General features: G+C 46.6%; 2 protein-coding genes across 2 annotated transcripts in view; one reads left to right on the forward strand and one right to left on the reverse strand.

The window, feature by feature from the left end:
- The window catches only part of USP35 (ubiquitin specific peptidase 35), a 54,521-nt gene extending 46,637 nt beyond the window's left edge, over window positions 1-7,884 (forward strand). The window contains 3 exon segments of the mRNA XM_069070775.1: window positions 1-5; window positions 7-1,344; window positions 5,969-7,884. The exon segment at window positions 1-5 is cut by the window's left edge and continues 965 nt beyond it. Of these exon segments, the coding sequence (XP_068926876.1) occupies window positions 1-5; window positions 7-1,344; window positions 5,969-6,142 (1,517 nt within the window). The 3' untranslated portion in view covers window positions 6,143-7,884.
- A 3,356-nt stretch (window positions 7,885-11,240) lies between these two features.
- Window positions 11,241-24,156, reverse strand: part of GAB2 (GRB2 associated binding protein 2) — a 260,187-nt gene continuing 247,271 nt past the window's right edge. The window contains exons 5-10 of the mRNA XM_069070942.1: window positions 23,485-23,564; window positions 20,915-21,173; window positions 20,436-20,526; window positions 19,109-19,211; window positions 17,354-17,479; window positions 11,241-15,927 (exon numbers count right to left, since the gene is read on the reverse strand). Of these exons, the coding sequence (XP_068927043.1) occupies window positions 15,784-15,927; window positions 17,354-17,479; window positions 19,109-19,211; window positions 20,436-20,526; window positions 20,915-21,173; window positions 23,485-23,564 (803 nt within the window). The 3' untranslated portion in view covers window positions 11,241-15,783. The remainder of the gene's footprint in view (window positions 15,928-17,353; window positions 17,480-19,108; window positions 19,212-20,435; window positions 20,527-20,914; window positions 21,174-23,484; window positions 23,565-24,156) is intronic.

Here is a 24,156-nt window from a genome sequence, read left to right on the forward strand (position 1 = left end):
ATGGAGAAAAAGATGAAGAATAAAGAAGAGAAAGAGGTAAAGAAAAAGAAGGAAGAAGGAAAGGAGATAGAGAAAAAGGAGGAAGGGAAAGAGATGAAGAAAAAGAAGGAAGTAGAGCAAAAGAAGGAAGAGAAGGGGGAGAAAAAGAAGAAAGAAAATGAAGAGAGAGATAAAAAGAAAGAAGTGGAGCAAAAGAAGGAGGAAGAAAAGTTGGAAAAAAAGAAGAAGGAAAAAGAGAGGGAGGCAGGGAAAAAGCAAGAAGTTGAGAAAAAGGAGGAAGAAAAGGTAGAGAAAAAGGAGATGGAGAAAAAGGAAAAGGAGTTAGAGAAAAAGAAAGGTGAGAAAGAGGTGGAGAAAAAGGAGGAAGGAAAAGAGATGGAGAAAAAGGAGGCGAAGAAAAAGAAGGAAGTAGAGCAAAAGAAGGAAGAAGAGAAGGTGGAGGAAAAGGAGGTGGAGAAAAAGAAGGAAGGAAAGGAAATAGAGAAAAAGGAGAAAGAGAAGGAAGTGATGGAAAAGGCAGAAAAAAAGAAGGAAAGAAAGGTGGATGAAAAGAAAGAAGAGAAAAAGGAGGAAGAGGAGAAAGAAAAGGAGGAGAAAAAGAAAGAAGAGGAAGGTTGCCTAGGTTCGAGGACTGGAGGGAGCCAGGGGGTTGCCTCTGGGGAGCAGATGTGTGGCCCTGAGGGCTCTCGGTCAGTCCCAGATCTTCTCAATTACTTCCTATCGCCAGAGACGCTGACAGCTGAGAACCGCTATCACTGTGAGCATTGTGCCTCTTTGCAGGACGCAGAGAAGGTGGTTGAGTTGAGCCAGGGACCCCGCTACCTCATCCTCACCCTTCTGCGCTTCTCCTTCGACCTACGGACCATGCGTAGGAAGAAGATTCTAGACAACGTCTCCATTCCCCTGTTCCTTCGGCTTCCCATGGCGGGCAGCTGCCCCCAGCAGGACCAGAGCCAGGCCTCTGCAGCCTATGACCTCTGCAGCGTTGTGGTACATTCTGGCATCTCTTCAGAAAGCGGCCATTACTACTGCTATGCCCGAGAGGGAGCAACAGTCACAGTCAACCCTCCAGGGTCCACAGGACTCTCGTCTGTTGAAAAGCCCCCAGGACTGGAGAGCCAGTGGTATTTGTTCAATGACACTCGGGTCTCCTTCTCCTCCTTCGAGTCAGTCAGTAATGTCACCTCCTTCTTTCCCAAGGACACAGCTTATGTGCTATTCTACAGGCAGCGAGCCAGAGAAGGGCTTAGAGCAGAACCCAGGTCACCCAGACCCCACAGTGAACCAGCCCTCCACAAAGACTTGATTGAAGCCATATCTAAAGACAACATTCTTTACCTGCAGGTAAGCAGAGCAGGCCCCAAACACTTAGGTGGGCCTTCCTTCTAACTCTCTTGAGTCTCCAATGCCCTTATCTGTAAAATGGGACTATCATTATTTACACTGCATCCTTTGAAGGGTGGTTATGAGCCCTCTGTAAACCATCCACATTGTGGGAGTAATTTTTAACTATTATTGCTATTCTTATGTTTATATCCCTCAAGGGAAGTTACAGACATTCCTACTCCCTTTCTATCTTGACCTCATGCATCTTGTATCAGAAGTGAAGCTTGCCAGGACCACCTCACAGATACAGCTGTGCCTTGCTTTATGCAAACAGCTGTGTTCCCCTAAACACTGTATTTAAATCCATTAAAAAAAATCAGTCTCAAATTTCATGCCCTTAGGGGAGGGGGCTATTCAGAGAGTCACACAATGTTCAGGCCAGAAGGGACTTTAGAACCGAAGGTTAGAACATAGAACACAAAATGTTAGTACCAGAACGGATTGTAGAATGGTAGATCTTAGAACATCAGAACATAGCATGTCAGAGGTGGGTCAGAGCTGGAAGGGGCCTTAGAACACAGAATGTTGGCATGTGAAATGCTAGAGTTGGAAGGGACCTTAAGAATGTAGAGCATGGAATATTAAAGCCAGGCAGGACCACAGAGACCTTCCCATTCATTTCTCTCATGGTTTATATGAGGAAAGTGAGTCCCAGAGAGAAGAAATGTCATGTGAGTATCCTTGTCATATAGCAGGTCAATGGCATGGCTGAGACAAAGACCAGGTGTCTTCTGGGAGTCAGGGACCTTTGTATTTCACCATTCTACCTCTTCAGTGGTCCTCTGGAACAACTCTTTTCTGTGTCCTATTAAGTAGACCAACACAGAGAACATGTCTCCTGACACAGCTCCTTCCCAATGGGTACATATGCAGACAGGTGGCTGAAATCAGCTATCTCCCCCATTCTCTTTTCAGGGAGACTGAGAACCACTCAATGAGTCTGCCTGTCTGTATCCAGGCGGGCCTACACCTGCCCAATAGGTCAGACTTTCTACATGAAATGGGCCTCAAAAGGAAGGGAGAGTCTTCACCAGTTGAAGATGAAGTCTAGGAGAAATTCACTGCTCTAGGCAAGGGGATGGGTTGGGGGTAGTGTAAGAAAAGGCCAAGAGAAAGGAGAAAGCCGCATGGGAATGGAGGATTCTCTAATTTCAATTAGAAATAATTTCAGGGGAACATAGGGTGTTGAAAGGTAGCTTGGAGCTAGATTATAGAAACCCTTGAAGACCAGAGTTGATAGTTTTTTCATTTAGACAGTCAAGAGTCATTGTGATTAGAACCTAGATGTTCAAATAAGTGTGACCTAGGGTCATAAGTTTAGAGCTGGGAGGAACTTTAGAGATTCTTAACCTGGGGTCCATGAGCCCATTTAAAAAAATATTTTGATAACCATATTTCAATATAATTGATTTCTTTTGTAACTCCATGTATTTTATTTTCTATCTTTACAGATATTATTTTGATAAGGGGTCTATAGGCTTCACCAGACTACCATGGGGGGTGGGGGTAGTCTATGACACAAAAGATCCCTGTTCTAGTCCATTCCCTCATTTTACTGCAGGGGAAACTAAGGCCTGTGAAACTAAGGCAAAGTAACTTAGGGTCATTAAGGATGGAGAGGACTTGAACCCAGATCTTTTCTTTGAACAAATTTTCCAAGTCCAGGACTCTTTCCACCCCACCATGCCAGCCTTTTTGGAGTCCACAAGCGGACAGCCTTGGTTACAATATATCAGGACCATAGCAAGAAACTTCTTTAGAAATAGCTTTCTGGGCCAGGCAAGAGGTCATGTGGAAACATCTGCCTCATTACATCTTGATTCAAAATGAAACAAGGCAGATCTTCGTCCAAGAAACTTTAAATCTAATACATCTGGTCTGGGGGGAAGTGGAGAGAGAAGGGGAGGGGATGGAGAAGCCAAGAGAAAGAGAGGGACTACATGGGGAGAGGGAAGGGGTCAAGAAGGACTTCATGAAGGAGGTGGCACCTGGAAGACAAAGATGAAGATAATGGGGCTCGGATCCTGTGTCTGGAGATGTTATTAAAAGTGCCTGCTCTGTGGTGTCCCCAAGTCCTATAGGCAGGAAGGGCAGGGGTCAGGACTGAGAGATTATACCAGCCTGGCTGCTTCTCAGGCTTTGTGGTCTTAAGTAGGGAATGATCCTCTCTTAGCCCTAGAGTGTTGGGTCCTCTCTTAAAAGGGGCAGATCTGAGCTTAAAAGAACGACCTCTAACCTGGAGATGTCCAGTGATGGAGCAGGCTGTCTCAGAGGAGTGAGCTCCCCATCACTGGAGGTATTCAAACAGATCAGTACAGGTTGAACTCGATGGCCTCTGAGGATTCTGCCATCTCTAATCGACTGTGATCCCTAAGCTCCTTGCAGCTCTGACGTTCTCTGAATTCCTGTATGTTAGTGTAAGGATCAGAGTTCTTTGCCCACAGCTCCCCTTTTCTATAGCTTTTTTGAGATTTATTGTATTCCTGTGAGGGGCAGCTAGGTGGCACAGTGGATAGAATGCTAGACTTGGAGTCAGGATAGACCTGAGTTCAAATCCAGCCTCAGATACTTAGTAGCCATGTGACCTTGGGAAAGTCACTTAACCATGTTTGCCTCAGTTTTCTCATCTGTAAAATGAGCTGGAGAAGGAAATGGGAAACTGCTCCAGTATCTCTGCCATGAAAGTCCCAAAAGGGGTCATCAAGAGTTGGACATGACCGAACAACAATAACAAATATTCCTGTGATCTAGGGAGTGCAAGTATTAGTATTTCCACATTCTAGGCATGGAAACTGAGACCCAGAAACAGGCCTTATAGGAGTTAGATGCAGATTAGGACAAAGACACAAATAGGAAGGAAATAAGCATTTATTAATTCCCTATGATGTGCCAAATACTGTGCTAAGCTAGGGGTGGGGAGCCTGTAGCCTCGAGGCCACATGAGGCCTTCTAGGTCCTTGGGTGTGGCCTTTTAACCGAATTTTACAGAACAAATACTTTTATTAAGGGGATTTGTTCTGTGAAGTCTGGATTCAGTCAGAGGGCCGCACTTGAGGACCTAGAGGGCCACATGTGGCCTTGAGGCCACAGGTTCCCTACCCCCATCAAGGATTTTACAAATATTATCTCATGATCCTTGTCACCTGTGAGGTAGGTGCTCTCATTATTCCCAGTTTACAGTTAAGGAGACTGAGGCAGACAGAAATTTAAGTGACTTGCCCAGAGGCACTCAGCTAGTGTCTGGAGCCAGATTTGAACTGGAGTCTTCCTGACTCCAGGCTCCACTATGTCATAAGTGGCAGTTATGGAACATGAAGGTCTTCTAAGTCCAGGACTCTTCCTGTCTCACCACCCTGGAAACAAAGAAAGTTCCAGGGAGGTGGAATTTGAAAGTGAACGTGAGAGTATCTGGTGCTTCCAGGCCTCTGGCCAACCCCTCACATCATCTGATGCTTGTTTCCTCCATCAAGTCTCCCATCCAGCACCTCTTGGACATGCAAGCTCTGGTGCGTTTGTTAAACATTCATTCCTGTTACTGTATAGTCACCAGCTCCAGTCCATACTCGAGAAGTCAGTTGGGGCAGACATGGAATTAGCATTTTGACTTCTTGGTTTTTTTTTTCTGCTATAATTTAGGAGCTATTCTGGGGGAATCAGGGGCATTTGTATAGTAAAGACCACCTCAAAAAATGAAACATGCTCTTTCTGTAACTACAGTCTGCCTCCCATTCCCCTACTACCTGAAATCCCACCATTAGACAATTATTTTCCTTGAAGTCGATTCCTGGCCTTGTGATTAATTAGCTATGCAACCATGAATAATCACTTCCCCTCATTGGTCATCAGGTTCAAATGAAAGGGTTGAACTAGAAATCAGGGATGGGGAACCTGCAGCCTCAAGGCCACACATGGCCCTCTAGGTCCTCAAGTGCAGCCCTTTGAATTCAAACTTCATAGAACAAATACCCCCACCCCCTATACCAGATTCTTTTTATTTATCTTTTTGGAGAGCAGTTGGGGTTAAGTGACTTGCCCAAAATCACATAGCTAGTAAGTGTGTCAAGTGTCTGAGGCTGGATTTGAACTCGGGTCCTGACTCCAGGGCCAGTGCTCTATTCACTACGCCATCTAGCAGCCCCACTAGATTATCTTTATGGCCTCATCGTATGCTAATAATTTTCTCTGATTCGGTACAGAGCCATAACTAAGGTAGGGTGATCAGGGCTTTGCCCTGAGGCACCAAAATTTAAAGGATGAAGAATCAAACACATGCACTCTAGCAGCAGAGATATCACTAGTTACTAATTCTCCCTTCTCTCTGACTGAATTTATCTTAATTATTCCTTTGTTATTTTAAAATAAATTACAACAGTCATTTGAAGGCACCATCTGGATTGCCTGTCCGAGGACATGTTTTTAGCTATTTGCCCCAAAACCAAAGCTTCTAGTTTTGGCTCTGACTGTGACAATCCTGTCTGACTTCCTACTTTTGTGGGGTCATCCTTGACATCCAGTCCTGATCCTGAGTTTCCGTTTTTCCTTTCTTGCCCCCTTTACCTGAAACCCCTCTCTCTGTCTCTAGGAGCAGGAAAAGGAAGCCAGGAGCAGATCAGCCTACATCTCCACGCTCCCCAAGTCTCCCCCTTGGGGGAGGGACTTTGATGAAGACAAGGATGAGGATGATGAAGGCTCCCCAGGGGGCTGCGACCCTGCAGCTGGTGGCAGTGGCAACTCCTTCCACAGACTTGTCTTCTAGGGGTCTTGACCCCAATCCCATGCACTCTTCCTAGTCCCCAGCCTGCTTTGTAATCCCCTTTCCCTTGCAAGGCCACCTCAGGCCCCTTATTCCTTAAGCAGGACAAGACAGGGTGGGCTCAGAGGTTTCAACATACCAACTGAGGACTTAGGTTGGACAGGGTCCTATCTTCAATTACAGGAAGCACATTTGTTCTTCCTCACCTAGCTTCCTAGCAGGATTAGGGGCAATGGGAGGAAGTGAAGGAGAAGCAGATTTCAGCTCCCTTCCTAATAATTGGAGCTGTCCAATCATGGAGCAGGCTACTTCTCCATGGGGAGTGAGCTCCTCATGGAGGGAGACACTCAAACAAAAGGCAGATGACCACTTATTGGGGACATTGTAGAGGGGACTTCTATTCAGGTACAAGTTGAACTAGATGACCTCTGAGGTCCCTTCAAGCCCTGAGATTCTCTGACTGCACCTTCCAGGGGAAGGTTATCTAAGGAGGAGGTTCTGACCCTTTTCAGAGGCGGCAGAGGCTGAGGTTAATGGTACAGGCCCAGCCTAGGGCCCATGGGAGTGTGGGCTTCTGGTCAGTTTGCTCTAGGAACTGAGTCATCAGGACCTGACTCTCAAGAGAGTACACGTGAAAGTCCATTCAAATGCCATGTAAAGTTCTTTCCTCATTGATTCCACTGAAATGCCTGCTGTGTAATAACAGCTATTCCAGGGTCCTGTAGTCACCTGGCGACCAGTCAAAGACAAATGCTTTCTTTCCCTGGGCCTGGTTTACGTAACAGGCACATTCTATTATAAAAGTACACGATCATGTTTGGGGAGAAGAGGCATCACTGACCTTCACGGTTCTAATGGTCTGCCACCACGCAGCATTTGCCTTTTTACCCCTTTTCCTTTTCCTCCCCTTCATCTTCCCTGTCACTTGCAAATAACACCATCATTCCCCGATAACACATTCTGAACTCTCAGAATTGGGGAGATCATAGAATGGAGAATAATGAACAAGGGAGTGTAGTGTGGGTGTCGATGTAGCCTTCCTTTTTCCCCCAGTGCAGGTATCTTTAACCTGGGATCCACAGACCTCTCCTCCCTCACCCCACCCCCACCAAGGGCTCCATGGATATAGATCTCAGGGTGTCCGTGAACTTGGATGGAGAAAAACAAACAAAAAAAACCCCCACATCTTTCTTTGCATTCACTGCTGAATTTAGCATTTCCTTCAACTATTTTAAAAGCATGATTCTGAGAAGGGCGTCTCCAGACTGCCCAGAGGGGTCCATGACACCTTAATAGTTGTCTTTCTATTTTAGTATGCTCAGCAGAGCACTTAATTTGACTCATTCATTCCAGAGGCCTCGTGGTCATGGGATGGAACAACCATATTTGGAGCTGAATGAGAACTCATCTAATCGAACCCTCTTGTTTTGCAAATGTGGAAACTGGGGTCCAAGAAGAGAAGGTCACAGTTAGCAAAGCCAGGATTCTTTGCCAGCTTTTGCCAACTGCATGCACAGTATGATGGGGAGTGACTTTGCCCACTTACCTCTATGGTCCTGCTTCCCTCTTCTCTAGGACGGGAGGGACTCAGCCTAGACCTGGTCCCTTGGCCTTGCTTGAAATATACACATTGTGCAGCTAGGAGAGAGCAGTGGTGACCCAGCAAATGGTTCTGTTCGGCATATGATGGCTACATTTCTGTAATGTTTTCACATCCATTAGATCATAAGAGCTTAAAGCTGAAAGGATCCTGGTCCAATCTTGTTTTACAAATGAGGAAACACCAAAGGAGAGGGACTTTAAGAAGGTACTCACAGGTAGAACTAAGATTCACACCCAGATCCTCTGACCCAGCATTTTCACTAAACTATGCGGCCTCAGTTTAATAGCCTCCTAGTCATATTAGTGGTGTATTTTTATCCCCATTTTATGGATGACAAAACTAAGGTTCAGAAAAGGTTGATCTGAGAGTCCCCTATACCAGCTTGTTATGGTCCCTGATTAGACTCATTAGAGTTGCCCATGTTAAGATCCCCCTTGGGAGAGCATTTTATATTATCAGCTTAATATGCATACAGGACATGAGGGGAGAGTTCTGTTACTTGTTCCATATGAGACCTTATAAGTCACATCCCTTGTGATCTTCATTGTCCTCATCTCCCAACCTCAAAGGGTTATGGTGGGAAAAGTTGGAGTGCAGAATGACGGAGCCCCCATCATCAGCCATCAGCATAGCAATAAAGGGGTTCACGTGGGAGCGATGGCACTCTTGCTGCTGAGGGGTCTGAGGCTGGTGTATTGCTTGAGCTCAGTCGTTCTTAGATGCAGTATGGATAATGGTGCTCAGAAGAAGCCTGGCACCAGTGGAATGACCCTGTCCTTAGGTCCCTGTTTCCCCTCCCAGCCCCCCAAGGTTGGGAGGGGCACCACCAGAAGAAGTGGTGCTTAAGAAGACTTAGCTCAGAAAGTGATGAGCAGGTCATATCTTCTGTACAGATCACTGGTGAGGTTGGATGCTTTAGGGAGGACCCAGCCTTAAACTACCCAAAACCCTGGGAAAACAACAAAACTAATAGTGGGGCTTCAGGGGAAGGTCGGAGGCCTAGCAAACTGATTTTGTTGTTTGTTTGGGTGAGAAGTGAGTAGGGAGAGTCCAGAGCTGGAGTAACAGCAAGGGGAGGGGGAGGAAGAGCCTGGGGACCTGGAGGCAGGCCTTGGCAGAGGGGTGCTACCCTCTCCTGGAAGGGGCAAGACAGCTTTGGGAACTCCTTTTCCCTAAGACGGCAGCCCATTATCTCTCCCCTTCAGTTCCCAGTCTTGGGTTTCCAACAACCCAATTTTTGGCTTTGCTTCCCCGAAGACAGTGACATGTAAGAATCATTCAGGGTTTCATTGCAATGTGGAAGTTGTTTCCAACCCTGCTCAGCAGGCAGATTCCCTTCACTATTAAGGGAAGCCGCCCCAAAGTGAAACGGGCTGTAGGTAGTAGGGTAGTGAGTGCCTCATTCAACAGACATTGATCAAAAGGTCTGATATGGGGCAGAGCCTGTGCTCAAGGCTAGGATTCAAAATGTAAAAAAAAAAAAATCCTGCCCCAAGCAGCTTCTATTCCATATAAGATTGAGCATGGGTGGGATGGGAGGCATGACATGTACACAGGCTTAGTATGAGGGTGAGAAAAGGAGCCTGGGGTCTAAGTGCTTTAGGGACAGTCTCAGCTGGGGCATCCCCAGAAGCACAGTCTGGGTGACAGTGTTCAGGGTTGTAGGTTAGATTCTTGTTCTGATAGTGAAGTAAGTGGTCTCTGAAGTTCACAGAAGTAAAGCTGGAGGGGGCTTTTAGCTGAGCTAGCCCAAGGCCCTCTTTTTACTGAGAAGGGAACAGGCTTGGAGGCAGAAGCAACTTGTCCAAGATCACACTTTCACCAAAGTAGATAGTAGAGTAAGATTTGAACCCAGTTTTGAGATCCTATGGGTCTGTGACTTCTTTCCTTCCTATAATCTTATTTCTCTTGCCTAAGTGGTCTGGGAGGAGGACCCCACAGCCTGACCAGCTGGAGCTGGCATTTGGGCCAGACTCTGGACCAGGAATTCCTGAACTGAGTCCTAAATCTGATTCTTGTCACTGATGGTGTGACTTGGGTAAGTCACTTTCCCTAAGAGACTGGGTATAGCCTCCATTGGGTAAAGTTTTAGGATAAAGGGTGCTCCTGGGCTTTGGGTAGGGGGAGCAATTCTTCTCTGCTCTCCTGACAGAGAGCAAGGGGAAGTCACATTCTTAGTGGTGAAACTGCAGGTTGACCAATTATGTGTACATTTCTGTCACACTCTCCACAGCAGTCCTCAGAGAGAGACAGTAGGTCCTGAGTGAGGACCAGTGTGATCCTCATTTGACAGAAGATGAAACAGGACTCAGAAGAAATGATCATATAACTAATATCAGAGATAGGACAGGAACCCCAGGCTAGTCACCAGTGTCCTCACCGTAAGACTCAAAACTCTTCTCACTTTTACAGAAAACCTTTGCTATGAGGCAAAGTTTATCTGCTTCTCAAGTTCCCCTTCCCCTCAATCTATCAGTCAAGGAATAGTGGGATCACTCCCAGGCTGGGGTCTGGCACTATCAGGCTTTGTAAACAGTCTTGAGTCTCAGGATAATCAATATTCTCCTTCATCTTCTTCCTCATCCCTTGGAGCTGAGGAAATACTAGGGGTTTAAACTTGGGAAGGTTTCCAAGGGGGAGCTCTTCTCTCTCCCTCTAGTCTTCGAACACAGCATTGTCTCCTAACTGTTCCTAATAGGGGAAGAGAAGAGAAGAAGGTTCAGCGATGAGTCAGGTGGCTCTGACACGTGGGGAGAGTGGGACATTCATTATATAACCTCACTGAAGTCTTAGTTTTTCTCATCTGTAAAATGGGAATACCATTTGAATTCCTGACTTCAGCTCGTTTTTGGAAGGAAGGGCTTTGTAAACCATAAATCATTATAGAAACGGGTCCATATTTAACAGGGACCCAGAGAGGCGAGATGATTACATAAGATTGATTACATACAGTTGGCATGACCAGAGCAGACTGAAAGTGAGTCTTAGAGAGAAGTGAGAAGGGGGAGGGGAGACAATGGGGGCTCAAGTAGGGGAGAAGAGTTCAGCACCATGACACCAAAAGATGCTTTCCAGTTACCTTTTGGACAGGCACGGAGCCTGGACGGACATCAGTCTGCAGTGGAATGTTAATCTGAGCTCTGCCACTGACTTACTGGTGATCAGTCAGGTTACTTCAATAAGCCTCAGTTTCCTCATCTGTAAAATGAGGGGGCTGACCAGATGACCTCTTAAGTCCCTTTCCAGTTCTGTCCATGATCCTATGAGCTACGTACTAGGAAACATTACTGGACTGGGCTCACGTCTTCTGGCAAATCACCTTGACTCTTGGGGTCTCTTCCTTTGAACCATGGGGATGACACTTGCATTGCCTACCACCCAGAGTCTTTGTGTGAATCTTCAAGCATCCTGGACATGGGAGTTGTGTGATTCTGTGACCGTGGCTGGGCCCTCCACCTCCATCTACCATTTGCATCAGACACAGACAGACTCAGTGGATCAGATTTCTCTTTGCCTTTATTTTCACCCTGCTGTCTGTGGCAGTTAACAAGGGGATTCACTTTCACTGGGCCTGTACCATATTTCATCAAACGGCAGAAACATTAGCTACGTTAAACCCATTCCCCACCCTCCGCCCCCTCCCACCCCAACCTCAAGACCTACTTACAGGATAAATACATGTTACAAAGGCTTCTTCTTCATCTTCTTTTAAAGGAAAAGAATAAATTAATAATTTAGGCCACTGGCCACCAACAGAGATTCGAGGAAATGTGTCCGTTTTCTATAGTTAACATTTCAGGTACACAGTGCACTACAATCCATTTCTCCTCCTTTTGAAGGGGGGGGTGGGAATCGGGGGAAGGTTTTCCACAAAGACCACCCTCTCTTCCCCCTTGTATCCCAGGAAATGGTTCTAAATTTCAAGACACAGACACCAACACCAACATAGATACAAGAACACAGCCCTGGGTATCCCCTCATGGGACAGCCCTCAAGGGGATAGTCTAGCAGGTTCCTCTACTGCAGCCATCCCCCACCCCACCCCCCAAATCACAAGTCTGGCCTCATGGTCTTTCTAGATCTCATGGGTTCTTCCTGCTCATTGCTGAATCCAAGAATATTAGGAGAGCCAAACAGATGCTTAGAGATCATTCAGTCCATGTAGGGGGAGGGGGCTTTCTGCTGGCTGAGGTTTGAGGGCTCATTGTCATTCTCTATCTCCACTCACCCCAACCCTGAGTGGGAAGGGGCTGAGCACAGGCTGGCTCCTTGGCTCCCACCCCTTGTCCATTTTTCATTACTCTGTCTTGGTCCCAAGGTCTGTAACTGGTGTGGCCAAAGCTCAGGACCATGGTTCTCTACCCATATATTGCACTCTCCTACACACCTCTATCACCCATTACAAACAAGACCTCCCAGGAGGATAGGTTCAAGGAAGATGGTTCCCTTTAGTTACTATTTTACAAGAAAAAATGGCCTCTTCTACATCCAAACCTCTGGACAATCTCCTTTCAATCTCCATTGAGCTGGATAGCATACACCAGGCTATAGGTGATGTCACCAACATGTACAATATCTGCCTGTAACCCTGTTAAGCAAGACCCATGGATTAAATGCTAGCCCTCATTCTGTGTATTTGTTGGGTTGAGGGTGGAATTAGGAGGGGAAACAGTAGCCACATAACTTCAAATCTAGCAGGTGTGGGAGTGTAACCGAAATCAGAAAAGAAGGCTTGGTTTGGCAAATGAAGGCTTGGAGCGGGGTGCTGCGTTTTTTTTAGGTTTTTTTTTTTTTTTTAGGCTACCAACCCAGCTAGGGCCCAACTATCCTAAATACTGGCCTCAGATGTTTTCCACTACACTTAAAGGTGAAAAAAGTGTTTGCTAATGGTAGGTAGATGGAGGGCCTTAGGGCTCGCTCCTCTTCACTGGTGTGTCTTAGAGTCAGAACAGGCGCTCCCAGGAGGGTATGAATGCTATGCTGCATCCACATGGTGAAACGACTGGTCTCTGGCCCCAGGCTTGCTCCCCTTTCCTCAGCGCCAGAAACATTCATGCCTTTAACACAGAACGTTATGTTTGGGAATCTCAGACTCAGAATATTTGAGCTAGAAGGGCCTTAGGCCACTGAGTCTAACCCCCTTGTTTTCCTGGGCTTTCCCATCTAGGGTCCTCTCAAGTGGGACCAGGCAGGTTTAGGAGAATGCAATGCTTTATTACAATCACAGCCAAGCAGCCACCAGGAAATAAATGGTTGAGATTGAGAGCACATTAACAGCTAGTCATCTTAGTCATTCCCCCCCCCCCCATTTTTATACTAAAATGATTTGGGGAGAGAAAAGAATTGGCCTGGCCGGTGTTTTTCAGTGTTGTGAGGCAGAATTCTGCTTTCTTCTCCAAGATGCTGATCTCTCGGCCTCTTCCGTTTCTGACAAGTTTTATGAGTTATGAACCAGGAAGGTGGCCTTCCCTGCCCTTCCCAAGCCCTTCCCAAGCATGGGCTCCCCTGTTGACACTACAAGTGACCCCTCATTGAGGGAAAAGAGTAACCTAGGGGTAACAGGACATAACTTGGCCATCCAGAGTCAACTCAGCTTCAACCCTAGTCCAATGAGGTAGGTTTCTATTACCCCATTTCTGTGATGGGGAAACTGAGGCACAGAAGGATAATGTGTACTTGATCTAGGTATGTCACAGATTAGCTAATACCCTTGGGTGCTGGGTATCCTGGAAGTGTTTGCTGTCTTGCTCCTCTACTTTTCAACCCTTTTCCTTGACTAGATTTAGCCCTTCCCTATTTCTTAGTCTTCTGGTCAACAGGGCTGAGGGGGTTGAGAGAGGAGGTGTGTGTGGTTGAACAGACAACACTTTCTGTTGGAGGACCTCCTAGGGGTATTTGGGCTATTCCTATGCATGGGCTAGTGAGAAAAACATAACACTAGGTTTGAGTCTCAGTACTACTACTACTACTGCTTCTAGTACTGCTACTACTAGTAACTTGAGACAATTATTTCACTTCTCCAGGCCTTGTTCTCCCCACCTATAAAATCAGGAGACTGGCCTAGAATCTGGTCTCAAAGGTCCCTTCCAGCTACAAGTCCTAGGAAAATTACAAATAATTGAGTTTATGAGGAGTTAGTCATCACCACCATCACAAGGCAAATCCTAGGAAATTGCTTGTCTTACCATGGGGAAGCAACCCACACAGGCCTTCTCTGCCTCCCAGAGAACACAGGGCTAACTCCTGCTTCCTAAGCCTAAGTCTAAGATGGAACACTGTTCTGTCACAGCTGCAACCCAGGCAGGCCCCACTCACCTGATCACCACCCCCACCCCACCTGGACCCAATCTCTGGGGCACGTCATACATGTGTACAACACAGACTTGGTCCCTAAGGTTTTCCAGTCTTTGACATATACCTGTCCCTTCCAAAAGACTGCTCCCCCTGCCCACCCCCCACAGTCTGGCCTTGGCTTTGAGGATTTTTGTTGTCGTCCAGTAGGGACACAGGGAAAATGCCCAGGCTGACCCTGGAACAGACTCCATCCCACTCCTCAGAGCCTAGCAGGGCCCCTGTACAGAACTACCCTACAAACACATCTCCCTTACGTACCCAACATCAGTCTTCTTCTCCACGTGACATTCCCTGCCTATGTCCCCTGATGCACTTCTCCCATGTGCTCAGTCTCATCTCTCTGCCCCACTGCATTTCTTCCATGACCCCCTTTCCCCAATGAATTTCTCCCACACACATAATGTCAATAACATTAACAAACGCAAACAGGTGCATTTTACCTGGACATGTGACATTACCCTCTTCAATCCTGCATTGTAGCCATATTAATCCACTCCCATAAAGGATCACCCCCAATTCTTCATTAACCTTCCCAAAACCTCCCCTTCCACTCCCCACCCTTCACACGTTTCACCAGCCTCGGCCCCTTCACTACGTCCCCTCTCCCACAGATGCACACTCCTGTGGGAGCCTAATTCCCTTCTAATACTATGTACCTCCAAGCACTGTGGTTTTTTTCTCTTTCCTGGCTTGGAAAAAGTCCTCTTTCCTATAGTGTGTCTCCTCTATCCCCCAGTGTCCCATCCAAAGTCTAAAGGAACACCTTTAGCTCTAGCTCCAAGGTGCCTATGTGAGCAGGGGATGTTCCATCCCAGCAGGGGTCTTGATACGCTCATCAGATCCCACAAGTCCAGTTTCAGTGTCCGGAGTTTCAATATTCACAGCCCTCAGGGGCTTGCTTGATAGCCTGGTTTTGGTCTTCTGTCCTCCTTGGTTTATTCTGTTTCTCCCCATCCTGGGATGTTGGAAGCAGTTCCTCTGAAGAGTGGGGCATTATAAATGTCAGCTGACTCTCTGATCCTTGGTGCTGGGATTTCCTCACCTTGCCTCAGGACCTGCCTCCTTGACAAGGCCCTGGGTCTGGGGAAGGGGATTTCCCTGCTACTGGGGATTACCCCAACAGAGCAGGCAAGAAAGCCACCACTAACCAAAACTCCCCACTTCTCTAAATGTAGCCCCTGCTGAAGCCTATGGGGACAGGCTGGTAGAGCCTCTTAAACACATTGTGGCAAGGCTGAGAGGGGAGAGTCTGGAAGTGAGGGAGCCAGAGGCTGACACAGAGTGAGTTGGGGCTGAGTTCTGGATCCCAAGGAGGACAGCCAACCCCGGCTCAGACAAGGATACCCAAGGCTAGGGAGCGAGAGGCAGCTGCACAGACTTTTCAGCAAAAGCTTGGAAGGGAGAAAGGCAGGAGTGAGTTGGTTCTGGGCATTTTCAGTATTGCTCAAAGGTGTGATCCTGAGCTGGTGCCCAAAGGCCAGAGGGAGAGCCCTGCCCAGCCCCTGGATGGGAAAATCCCATCAAGCACTTCCTCTCCCAAGGAGGCCTCAGCAGACTGAGAGTCTAAAAGGCTGGGCCCAAGGAGCAGGCCAGGGACCCCAAGGAGGAGGGAGGTGGAGAAGGGGAGGCAGGAAGAAATCGGTTACAGGGAGACCCCCTTCCCCAGGTCCAGGGCCTGCCTTGACCTTCACAGCTTGCCCCCCTTGCTGGGTTCTGAGGACTGCCGGACATCTGTCCATTCCTGCATGGTGTTCTGCAAGGCCTGGGTCTTTTCCTTGTCCACTTGTACATAATCCACTTTCTCATCCGATGTGATGGACGATGTAGATGGCTGTGGAACAGAAACACAAGCCAGCGTGAGGCCCAAGGGTGCGACCTAACCTTCCTAGGAGCAGAAGCTCCTCCTTCATCGTTCTGAGCTGAAGCCTAGATGCTGGATTTGCTTTAACTATACTGTACACATCTATTCATCGGAATAGGGAACTCCTGATGAAGAAAGGAGGCAACTTGACCAATGCGTGTTACTATCTTCTCTGCAACGTAGGGTTTTAGAAAGTTGCCTGAGGGGAGGGTGAGGGAATAAGTTATAAAGAGGTGTTTAGATTTATGGGAATGGAAGGATAGGGGAGGGATCCTTGGAGGGGGGTAGGCAAGGTAGCAAGTAGAAGTAAAGCAGAGGGGAGCATTTAGGTGAATTTAGCAGTGAACAGATCACCACCCTGGAGTCAGGAGGACCTGAGTTTAAATTCAGCCTCATACACTTGACATATACTAGCTGTGTGACCTCGGGCAAGTCACTTAATCCCAATTATCTTGCCTTCCCCCATCCAAAAAAAAGAGAAAGTTGCCTGAGTCACTGCAAAGTTAAATGACTTGCCCAGGGTCACAGAACCAGAATGGATCAGAGGCAGGCCTTAATCCCCTCTCTGAGGCTGACTCACCATCCTCTACTCTATGGTTGCCTCTGGTAGCTAAATGCTTCCAGGGCCACCACTGCCATGGATGCCCCTGTTCCTCTCTGGGCCAGGACGCTGGTGGGATTAAGGCAGTGTGAAGGAGCCCCTCCTACCCCATCCCCAACCTATGATTGTTGTGGGCAAGGAAGGTCTGGTGCAGACATGGAGTCCCCAGGGGTGATCCTTTGGAGGAGGAAAAAAATAGAATCAGTTTTCAAGACCATGGCAGGGAATTCCTGAGACCCCAAAGTAATCTTCCTGAATTTCTTAGATGGCCTTAGAAATTGCTTTTACTGGGAGTATCTGAACGTACTTTTATTAAATGGATGGTTTGTTTGACTTCTTGGGCTCTGAGTGACCTGTCACACTAGATGGGGAACCATGACCAGGCCAGCACAGTCTCTTCATCACAGGGCTGGTGTAAGGATCAAATGAGAGCTTAGACAAGAAAGTACTTCATAGGGGTGGCTAGGTGGCACAGTGAATAGAGCACTGACCCTGAAGTCAGGAGGACCTGAGTTCAAATCTGACCTCAGACACTTAACACAAAACTAGTGACCTTGGGCAAGTCACTTAACCCCAGGTGCCCTCCAAAAAAGCAAAAAAAAAAAAAATACTTCATAAACCGTTAAGCAAACCTCACCTATGTAAAGGATTATTATCTGATTAAATGTTTACTTCCTTGCTTGTACTGCTCTGCTGATGGTATGACCTGCTTCTTGCCCTGTACCCCTAGCCTCCCCCAGCATGCTGGCCCAGCCAGTCCCTGGGTCCCACTTCCCTCCCTTGCCCTCTTGGTACCTTTCTGTGGGGGCTGGGTGAGCTTGGCTGGAAATCCAACGCTAGGTAGTCCACACTGCCCGTACTTTTCTTGGGAGCAGGGCTGTTTGTGCCACTGGGAACAGGGGACACCGACACAGGATTTTGCTGTGACGAGGGGACAAGGATGGAAGAGACAGTGTCAGCGAGCTAGGAATTCTCCACCCCAGCCCCCAAATTCCTTCTTGGGATTGACCCCTAGACCTTACACAAATGGAAATGGAGGAAAGCAGGAAGGAATCAAAGGCAGAGAAATAAGGAGGAAAGGTGGTTGGGGGACCAATCATTTTGTTTGCAGAAAAAACCCAAGATCTTCTGTGAATCAATTCAGTCCAAAGAAATTAAATTGCAACATGTATGGTACTAAAGAGGCCTCTATCTGCTTCTTCCTGTCATGCCTCACAGTGGCATGGAGGGACCCTTTGCCCCCACCTCTCATTCCCCCCTCCACCCCAGCTCTGGAAGGCCCTTTCAATAGGACACAGACTCTGGCAGGCTCCATTATCTAAAGACTAGATTGTCACCCTCAGCAACTCATTAACTCATTCAATTGCCAGTTAAAGTGAAGAGGAAAGATAGCCCTGGCACCCATGAGGTCACAGATCTCAGAAGTATTGAAGGGGAAAGGCCTTTCCATGACCCTCTGCTTATACCATTCTAATGCACTTGTCATTTAATACTATGCATCCCGTCTTTCAGCTCTGGAATTCCTGCCCTGAGCTGGAAGGGACCTTGGAACAGAGAATGTTAGAGATGAAAAAGAACTTAGAACATTGAATGTCAAAGCTAGAAGGGGCCTTGGAGGCCATGTAGTTTTCTATCAACCCAGCAGTCCACGGGTAACCAGATGGTGTCCAAAGTATTGAAGGGGGAAGACCTTCCCATCGCCCTCTGCTTATACCATTCTAATGCACTTATCATTTAATACTATGCATCAGATCTTTCAGCTCTGGAATTCCTGCCCTGAGCTGGAAAGGATCTTAGAATAGAGAATGCTAGAAATGAAAACTACCTTCACACACAGAATGACAGAGCTGGAATGGACCCTGGAGGCCACTTAGGCCAGACTCTTCACTGGCCCTGAGGGGAAGTCACTTTCCAGACCTATGGCCCTTATTCCCAGTCCAGAGAAGCACTCGAGAGAGATGTAAGGCATTTTCCCATTTTTTAAATACTAACCAACTCCTAGATCCCATCAACTCTCCAAACTTGAGAAGTTTATTGAAAATAAAAATTATGGGGTGGCTAGGTGGCACAGTGAATGGAGCACTGGCCCTGAAGTCAGGAGGACCTGAGTTCAAATCTGGCCTCAGACACTTGACACACTTACTAGCTGTGTGACATTGGGCAAGCCACTTAACCCCAAATTGCCCTCCCCTCCCCCTCCAAAAAGCAAAAAAACAAAACAACAAAAAAATAAAAATTATGTGTGTTACGTATATCATCCTCACCTCTCTCTACAAAGGACTGTAAGATTTTTGAGGCCAGGGGACATTCCATATACCTCTGTATCCCCTTTAGTGCCCAGCACAGGGCCCTGCACAAAGTAGGCATTCACTAAAAATCTGTGAACACTTGAATGAATGACTGTATCCTTGGCACCTTTGTCAAACATGGACTAGGCTACCAGCATCATAGAACCCACACAAGACCTCCAGATCAGACCATATGCCTTGTTAAACTGAATGTACCTCTTCCCCACTCCCCTCTCAGATTCAGGCTTCCCACAGGGCTTACCATGGGGACATAATTCTCCTCACTGTCCCCTGAATCAGTGCTGGTGATGCTCTGGGTGGAGACGGGACGGCAGGACTGGGAAGAGCTAGCATTGAAGGTGTGACTGTTCATGGGAAGAGGAAAACACACAGGGAGTTAACAATACAAGGGTCAAGTCTGTTAGATGACACTTTTTAAAGGATGCTTAAGTTCATTAAATCTTTGGTATGTCTACCTCACACGTCATGGCTTTTTCTTATGCCTTTTGTTATCAAAACTTTTGTTACTAGCATTCTAAAGACAAAGCTTTGTAATTAGTATCTTAAAGACTTTTCAAATAAGGAAAGAAAACACGAGGATGAAATATGTCAAATGACACAGCTTGGTCCTTCAAGGTATTCTTAAATTCTGGTTCTAGAATCAAAGGCTCATGGAATCATTACTTCTTGATACATTAGGACCACAAAATCCTAGAATTTTAGAATCTCAGAATTCTAGAATCACAAAATCTTTGCATTTTCAAAATTTAGAATCACAGAATCTTAAATACTAAGATTTTGGCATCACAGAATTGAGTAGATTTTGCCTCTGCCTTTCCTGGAAACCCACTAGTGGTCCAAATGTGCAGTAGGGGTAGAGAGAGGAATGGTGATGGACAGCATCATGGAACCCAAGTATCCTGTATAGACCACAATTATAGAGCTGAGTTCTTGGTCATTCTTCAAGATTACTTGTAAAGTAATAAAGGAACACACTGGGTGGGTGCTTGGGCCATGAAGGAAACAGTTATCACCCAAAGACAAGCATGCTGAATATGGCTATAGCTAAGGGGTACTACATTTGAATTCCAAAATTACAAAGAAAAAATTTACAAAAGAGGAAGAATGTGACAACTATCACCTCGTCTAACCCTCTACTCATTTTTTTTTAGTCCCATGACTGAAAGACTAATAGTTAACATTCAGCTAGACTTTGGTTCCAAAGAAATAACTTCTATAAAGTATTTTTTAACTCATGTACATCCTCATCACTGAATCCCCAGTAGGGGTGAGGCTGCCAAAGCCTTCTGACATGTGCACACAGTCACTCAAACTTGTGCAGAGGGCTCGGTACTTTCCAAAAGTGATTTCATGTATACCATCTTGATGGACCTTCCCAGCAGCCCACAGTCATAGGCTAGGCACATACCTCTCCCTTATTTTCCCTTCTGACAAATGAAAGCATGAGACAACATAGAAGTCAAAAGACAAGGAAAAGACAGAACTGGGACTAGAACCCAGACGTCCCAGCTTTCCTCCCTTCCACCCACCATCCTCCCCCTCAGTGCCCTGACCCATAACCTACTCACATTGCCCTAGACCAAGATTTTGTGACTGGAGACTTAAAAGGAAGCTCATCAATAACAGTGTTGTTTCTCAAGTCCAGAGGAGTCGGCTTTGCTGGAATAGGGACACAAGAAAGAAGAGTTTATGAGAAAAGGATGTGATCTTGAGTGCTGGGAAGGGTCATAGACTTTCAGAACAGGAAGAGGCTATGGGAGAGCTTGTCCAATCCATTTTATAAGTAGGGAGGTATCTTGAGCAGAGATCATTATTCTCACTTTACACACATGAAACTGAGGATTCCAAAGTTTCTTGCCCAAGATCATAGAGAGAATTAGCAGCAGAAGAGAGCCTTGAACTCAGGCCTCCTGACTCTCGGGCCAGTGCTCTGTCTGCTCAACACCACGCTACATCTCACCTAGGAAAACTCCAGGTTCACACCCAGGCTATTGTGAAGACGCACCTCCTTAGAGAGGGCAGTGTTTGGGAGTGTAACCAGCCTCACCTTTCCTGTCAGGTTTGAGATTTCTGTTGACGGGGGGAGGCTGGATCTCACTCCCCCGCCCCCGATGGACCGGCAAGGCAGAGGAAGAGAAGCTGAGGTGGTCAAAGTGATGAGGCCCAGGGCTCATGGGAATGTAGACACTCTGAGAATTGTCATTAGCTCTCTCCATGGCCAGCAGAGAGGAGGACCCAGGGTTCATGGGCACGTAGTTGTCTTCTGAGTTGGAGCTGTCTGTGTGTCCCACAGCGGCTTTCCCTGTCTAGAAAGAGCAAAAAGAGACATAGGAAGTGTCACTGGAGGGATAGAAGATGGGTAGGCTCGACCCTGCATGACTGGGCCATCTCTGGGAGGTTGAGAGAAGACCTCTCTCCGGATTCCACAAAACAAGGAGCTGTAGCAGGAGGGATTTAAATTAGATAAGGGGAAGACTTTCCTGACAATGAAAGAGATATTAAACTTCAAAGGAAATCATGTAATCACCTATATGCAGTTTACCTGTTCTCTATCTATCCAGCCCCAAAGATTTAAGAGGGGTAGGGAAAACAAAAGACTCTCCCACAAATAGATGCTGAAAGTGATTTCAATTGGTAAGTGTGATTCTGCAAATACAAAACACAGAGCCCATCGGTGGGGTGCTGGGGCCCAGTGATAGCTGGGAGCAGGCTCAGGGTGTCAGTGCAATTCACAGAGGTGTTGGAGATTCATGGGCCTTAACCATAGTAACAATAACAATAAGAGCTAACATTTATGTAGGGCTTGCTATGTGGCAGGAACTGTACTAAGTGCTTTATAATTATTATTTCATTTAATCTTCACAAAAACCTTGGGAGGTTATTATCCCCATTTGACAGATGAAGAAACTGAAGTAAACAGTGGTTAAGTGACGTGCCCAGGGTCACACAGTTACTAAGTGTCTGAGGTAAAATCTGAACTTGGGTCTTCCTGACTCCAGGCCCAAGACTCTTATCCCTTGCACCACCAGATGCCCCATTATCTTGTGAGTTTCTTTGGCTCCTTCAGGGCTTGACTGAATACCCTAAGGGTGAGTCCTATGCTGTGTCCTTGGGTGAGTGGGCTTTTGGGGAGAGGGGGGGAATCTCCACTAATTTATCAAAGGGGTACAAAATAAGTGAGATGAGGGAAAATTACCCAGGAAATCAAAGACCCAGGTCAGGAGACAGGGGAGAGAAAAGCAAAAGAATCTAAGGGCATACTTTAGATGGCCACTTAGACAACTGGGAACTGGTTGTACAAATTATGGTAAATGAGTGTAATGGGATATTATTGTACTATAAAAAAAAGGATGATGAAACAAATCATCTCAGAGAATCCTGGCAAACATGAGCTGACGCCGAGTGAAGGGAACAGAACCAGGAGTACAGCTGGAGGGCAACAATCCTGGAAACAAAAACAACTTTCAGGGACTCAAGAACTCTGATCAATGGTCAATGACTCTGACCGGCCATGTCTGCAAAGAGCCTCTGATGACGTATCTTAGCCACCTCTTGATAGAGGAGATGGACACAAGCCACATAAAGAGGCAGCAAGGTGGAAGAGTAGATAGACATCTGGTCCTGAAGTCAGGAGGATGTGAGTTCACATTCAACCTCAGATATTTACTGGACCCTGGGTAAGTCACTTAACCTCTGACTCAGTTTCCTCAACTGTAAAATAGGGGCACCTACCTCACAGTGATGTTGTAAGGATCCCTTTCTTTCCTCTCTCTTTCTTCCCCCTCCCCTTCCCTAAAGAAAAGTACATTTTTCAACATGGACACTATGTTGATTCATTTTGCTTGACTATGTCTATTTGTTCCAAAGTTGTTTTTTTCTTTTCCTTATTGTTAACTAGAAGAAAAAACTGAGAGGGAAGTGGGATTAGCTATAATGGTGCCAAAAAAAAGGTTTTCTTATATAAAAAAGTGCTTTGGGGCAGCTAGGTGGCACAGTGAGTAGAGCACCAGCCCTGGAGTCAGGAGGACCTGAGTTCAAATCCGACCTCAGATACTTAACACTTACTAGCTGTGTGACTTTGGGCAAATCACTTAACCCCAATTGCCTTCCAAAAAGTGGAAAAAAAAAAAAGGTCACTGTAACATCTCGTTTAAAGTACACAGGAGAGCACATAAGGGAGTTAAGAAAAGCATTGACAAGGCCAGTTTTGAAAGTCACATGCAGAATTTATAACATACTTTTTTCTTTATAAAGCAAGCAATATAAAATGGAGGTTGGTGGTCTCATAGCAAATACTCTTTTGTGTCCTGTTGTGTTTCTGGAAATGTTCTCTTCTTTCAAAAATTTAGAATAAAAAAATAATAATAAACAAAAAAATATCAGGATGATGTTTTTCTAAGGTTGATCTATTAGTGAACACCGAAAGAGGGACCCTGGGGAGGCAGTTTCTCTCTTTCTAGCCAGGGAACCGTGGCAGAGAAAACAAGGATCATGTTACCCATGGATCTCTGGCCAAATCTCCGGACCCCATAGGAAGGAGACACTCACTAGCTTCCTGAATTAGCCTAGGCAAGGGCAGGGGGAAACAAGTGTTAGAGGCAGCTGGGCCCCACTTACCACAAAGGAGTTGAATCCATCGTTGACAGACTCTGAAGACTGGCCACCTTGTGGGTACTCGTACGTCTCACAGGAAGAAGCTATGACACAGGGATGAAAGATTAGTCTGTCCCGATCACTGCCTCTCCACTCATCTCTAACCTACCAACACTCACTGATCCCACAGGGTCACTCCCCTGCCCAGGTGTCTTGTAAGCCCTTCAAGGCTCATCTCAGAGCTGCACACCCTCCGTGAAGCCTTCTTGGGGCTGTGTGGCATGCAAACACTGGGCTTCGAGTCCCGAGAGACCCGAGATCATTTCTTGACAGTGATGTTATTTTAAGTAAACTGTCCCTTTGGCTCTGAGCTTAGGTTTCTTGGTGTGTGAGACGGGACTAACAGCACATTCTTTGGTTCCCAGGGGTATGGAGGGGGCTGCTTGGTAAATCTTAAGCTGCTGCAGAAATGGGAATCGTTATCATTATCTCACTGCATCATCACCATCATTCTTTTTTCTCTGGCTCTCCCTAACTTCCTCCTACGAAATTCCACAGCCATCTTGTATCCTCCACTACTTTGTCTCCAGGATCTCTTCTCTCCAATTGGACAGTAAATTCTACAAGGCAGGGGCTGTTTTCTTCAGTTCTGTCCAAGCCAGGACTGTGCTCATAGCAGATCTGACAAAGCCTCTC

This window comes from Petaurus breviceps, unplaced genomic scaffold (genome assembly GCF_028583685.1).
Source record: "Petaurus breviceps papuanus isolate PSGF00001 unplaced genomic scaffold, PetGlider_PUasm1.0 90823, whole genome shotgun sequence".
Taxonomy (NCBI): domain Eukaryota; kingdom Metazoa; phylum Chordata; class Mammalia; order Diprotodontia; family Petauridae; genus Petaurus; species Petaurus breviceps.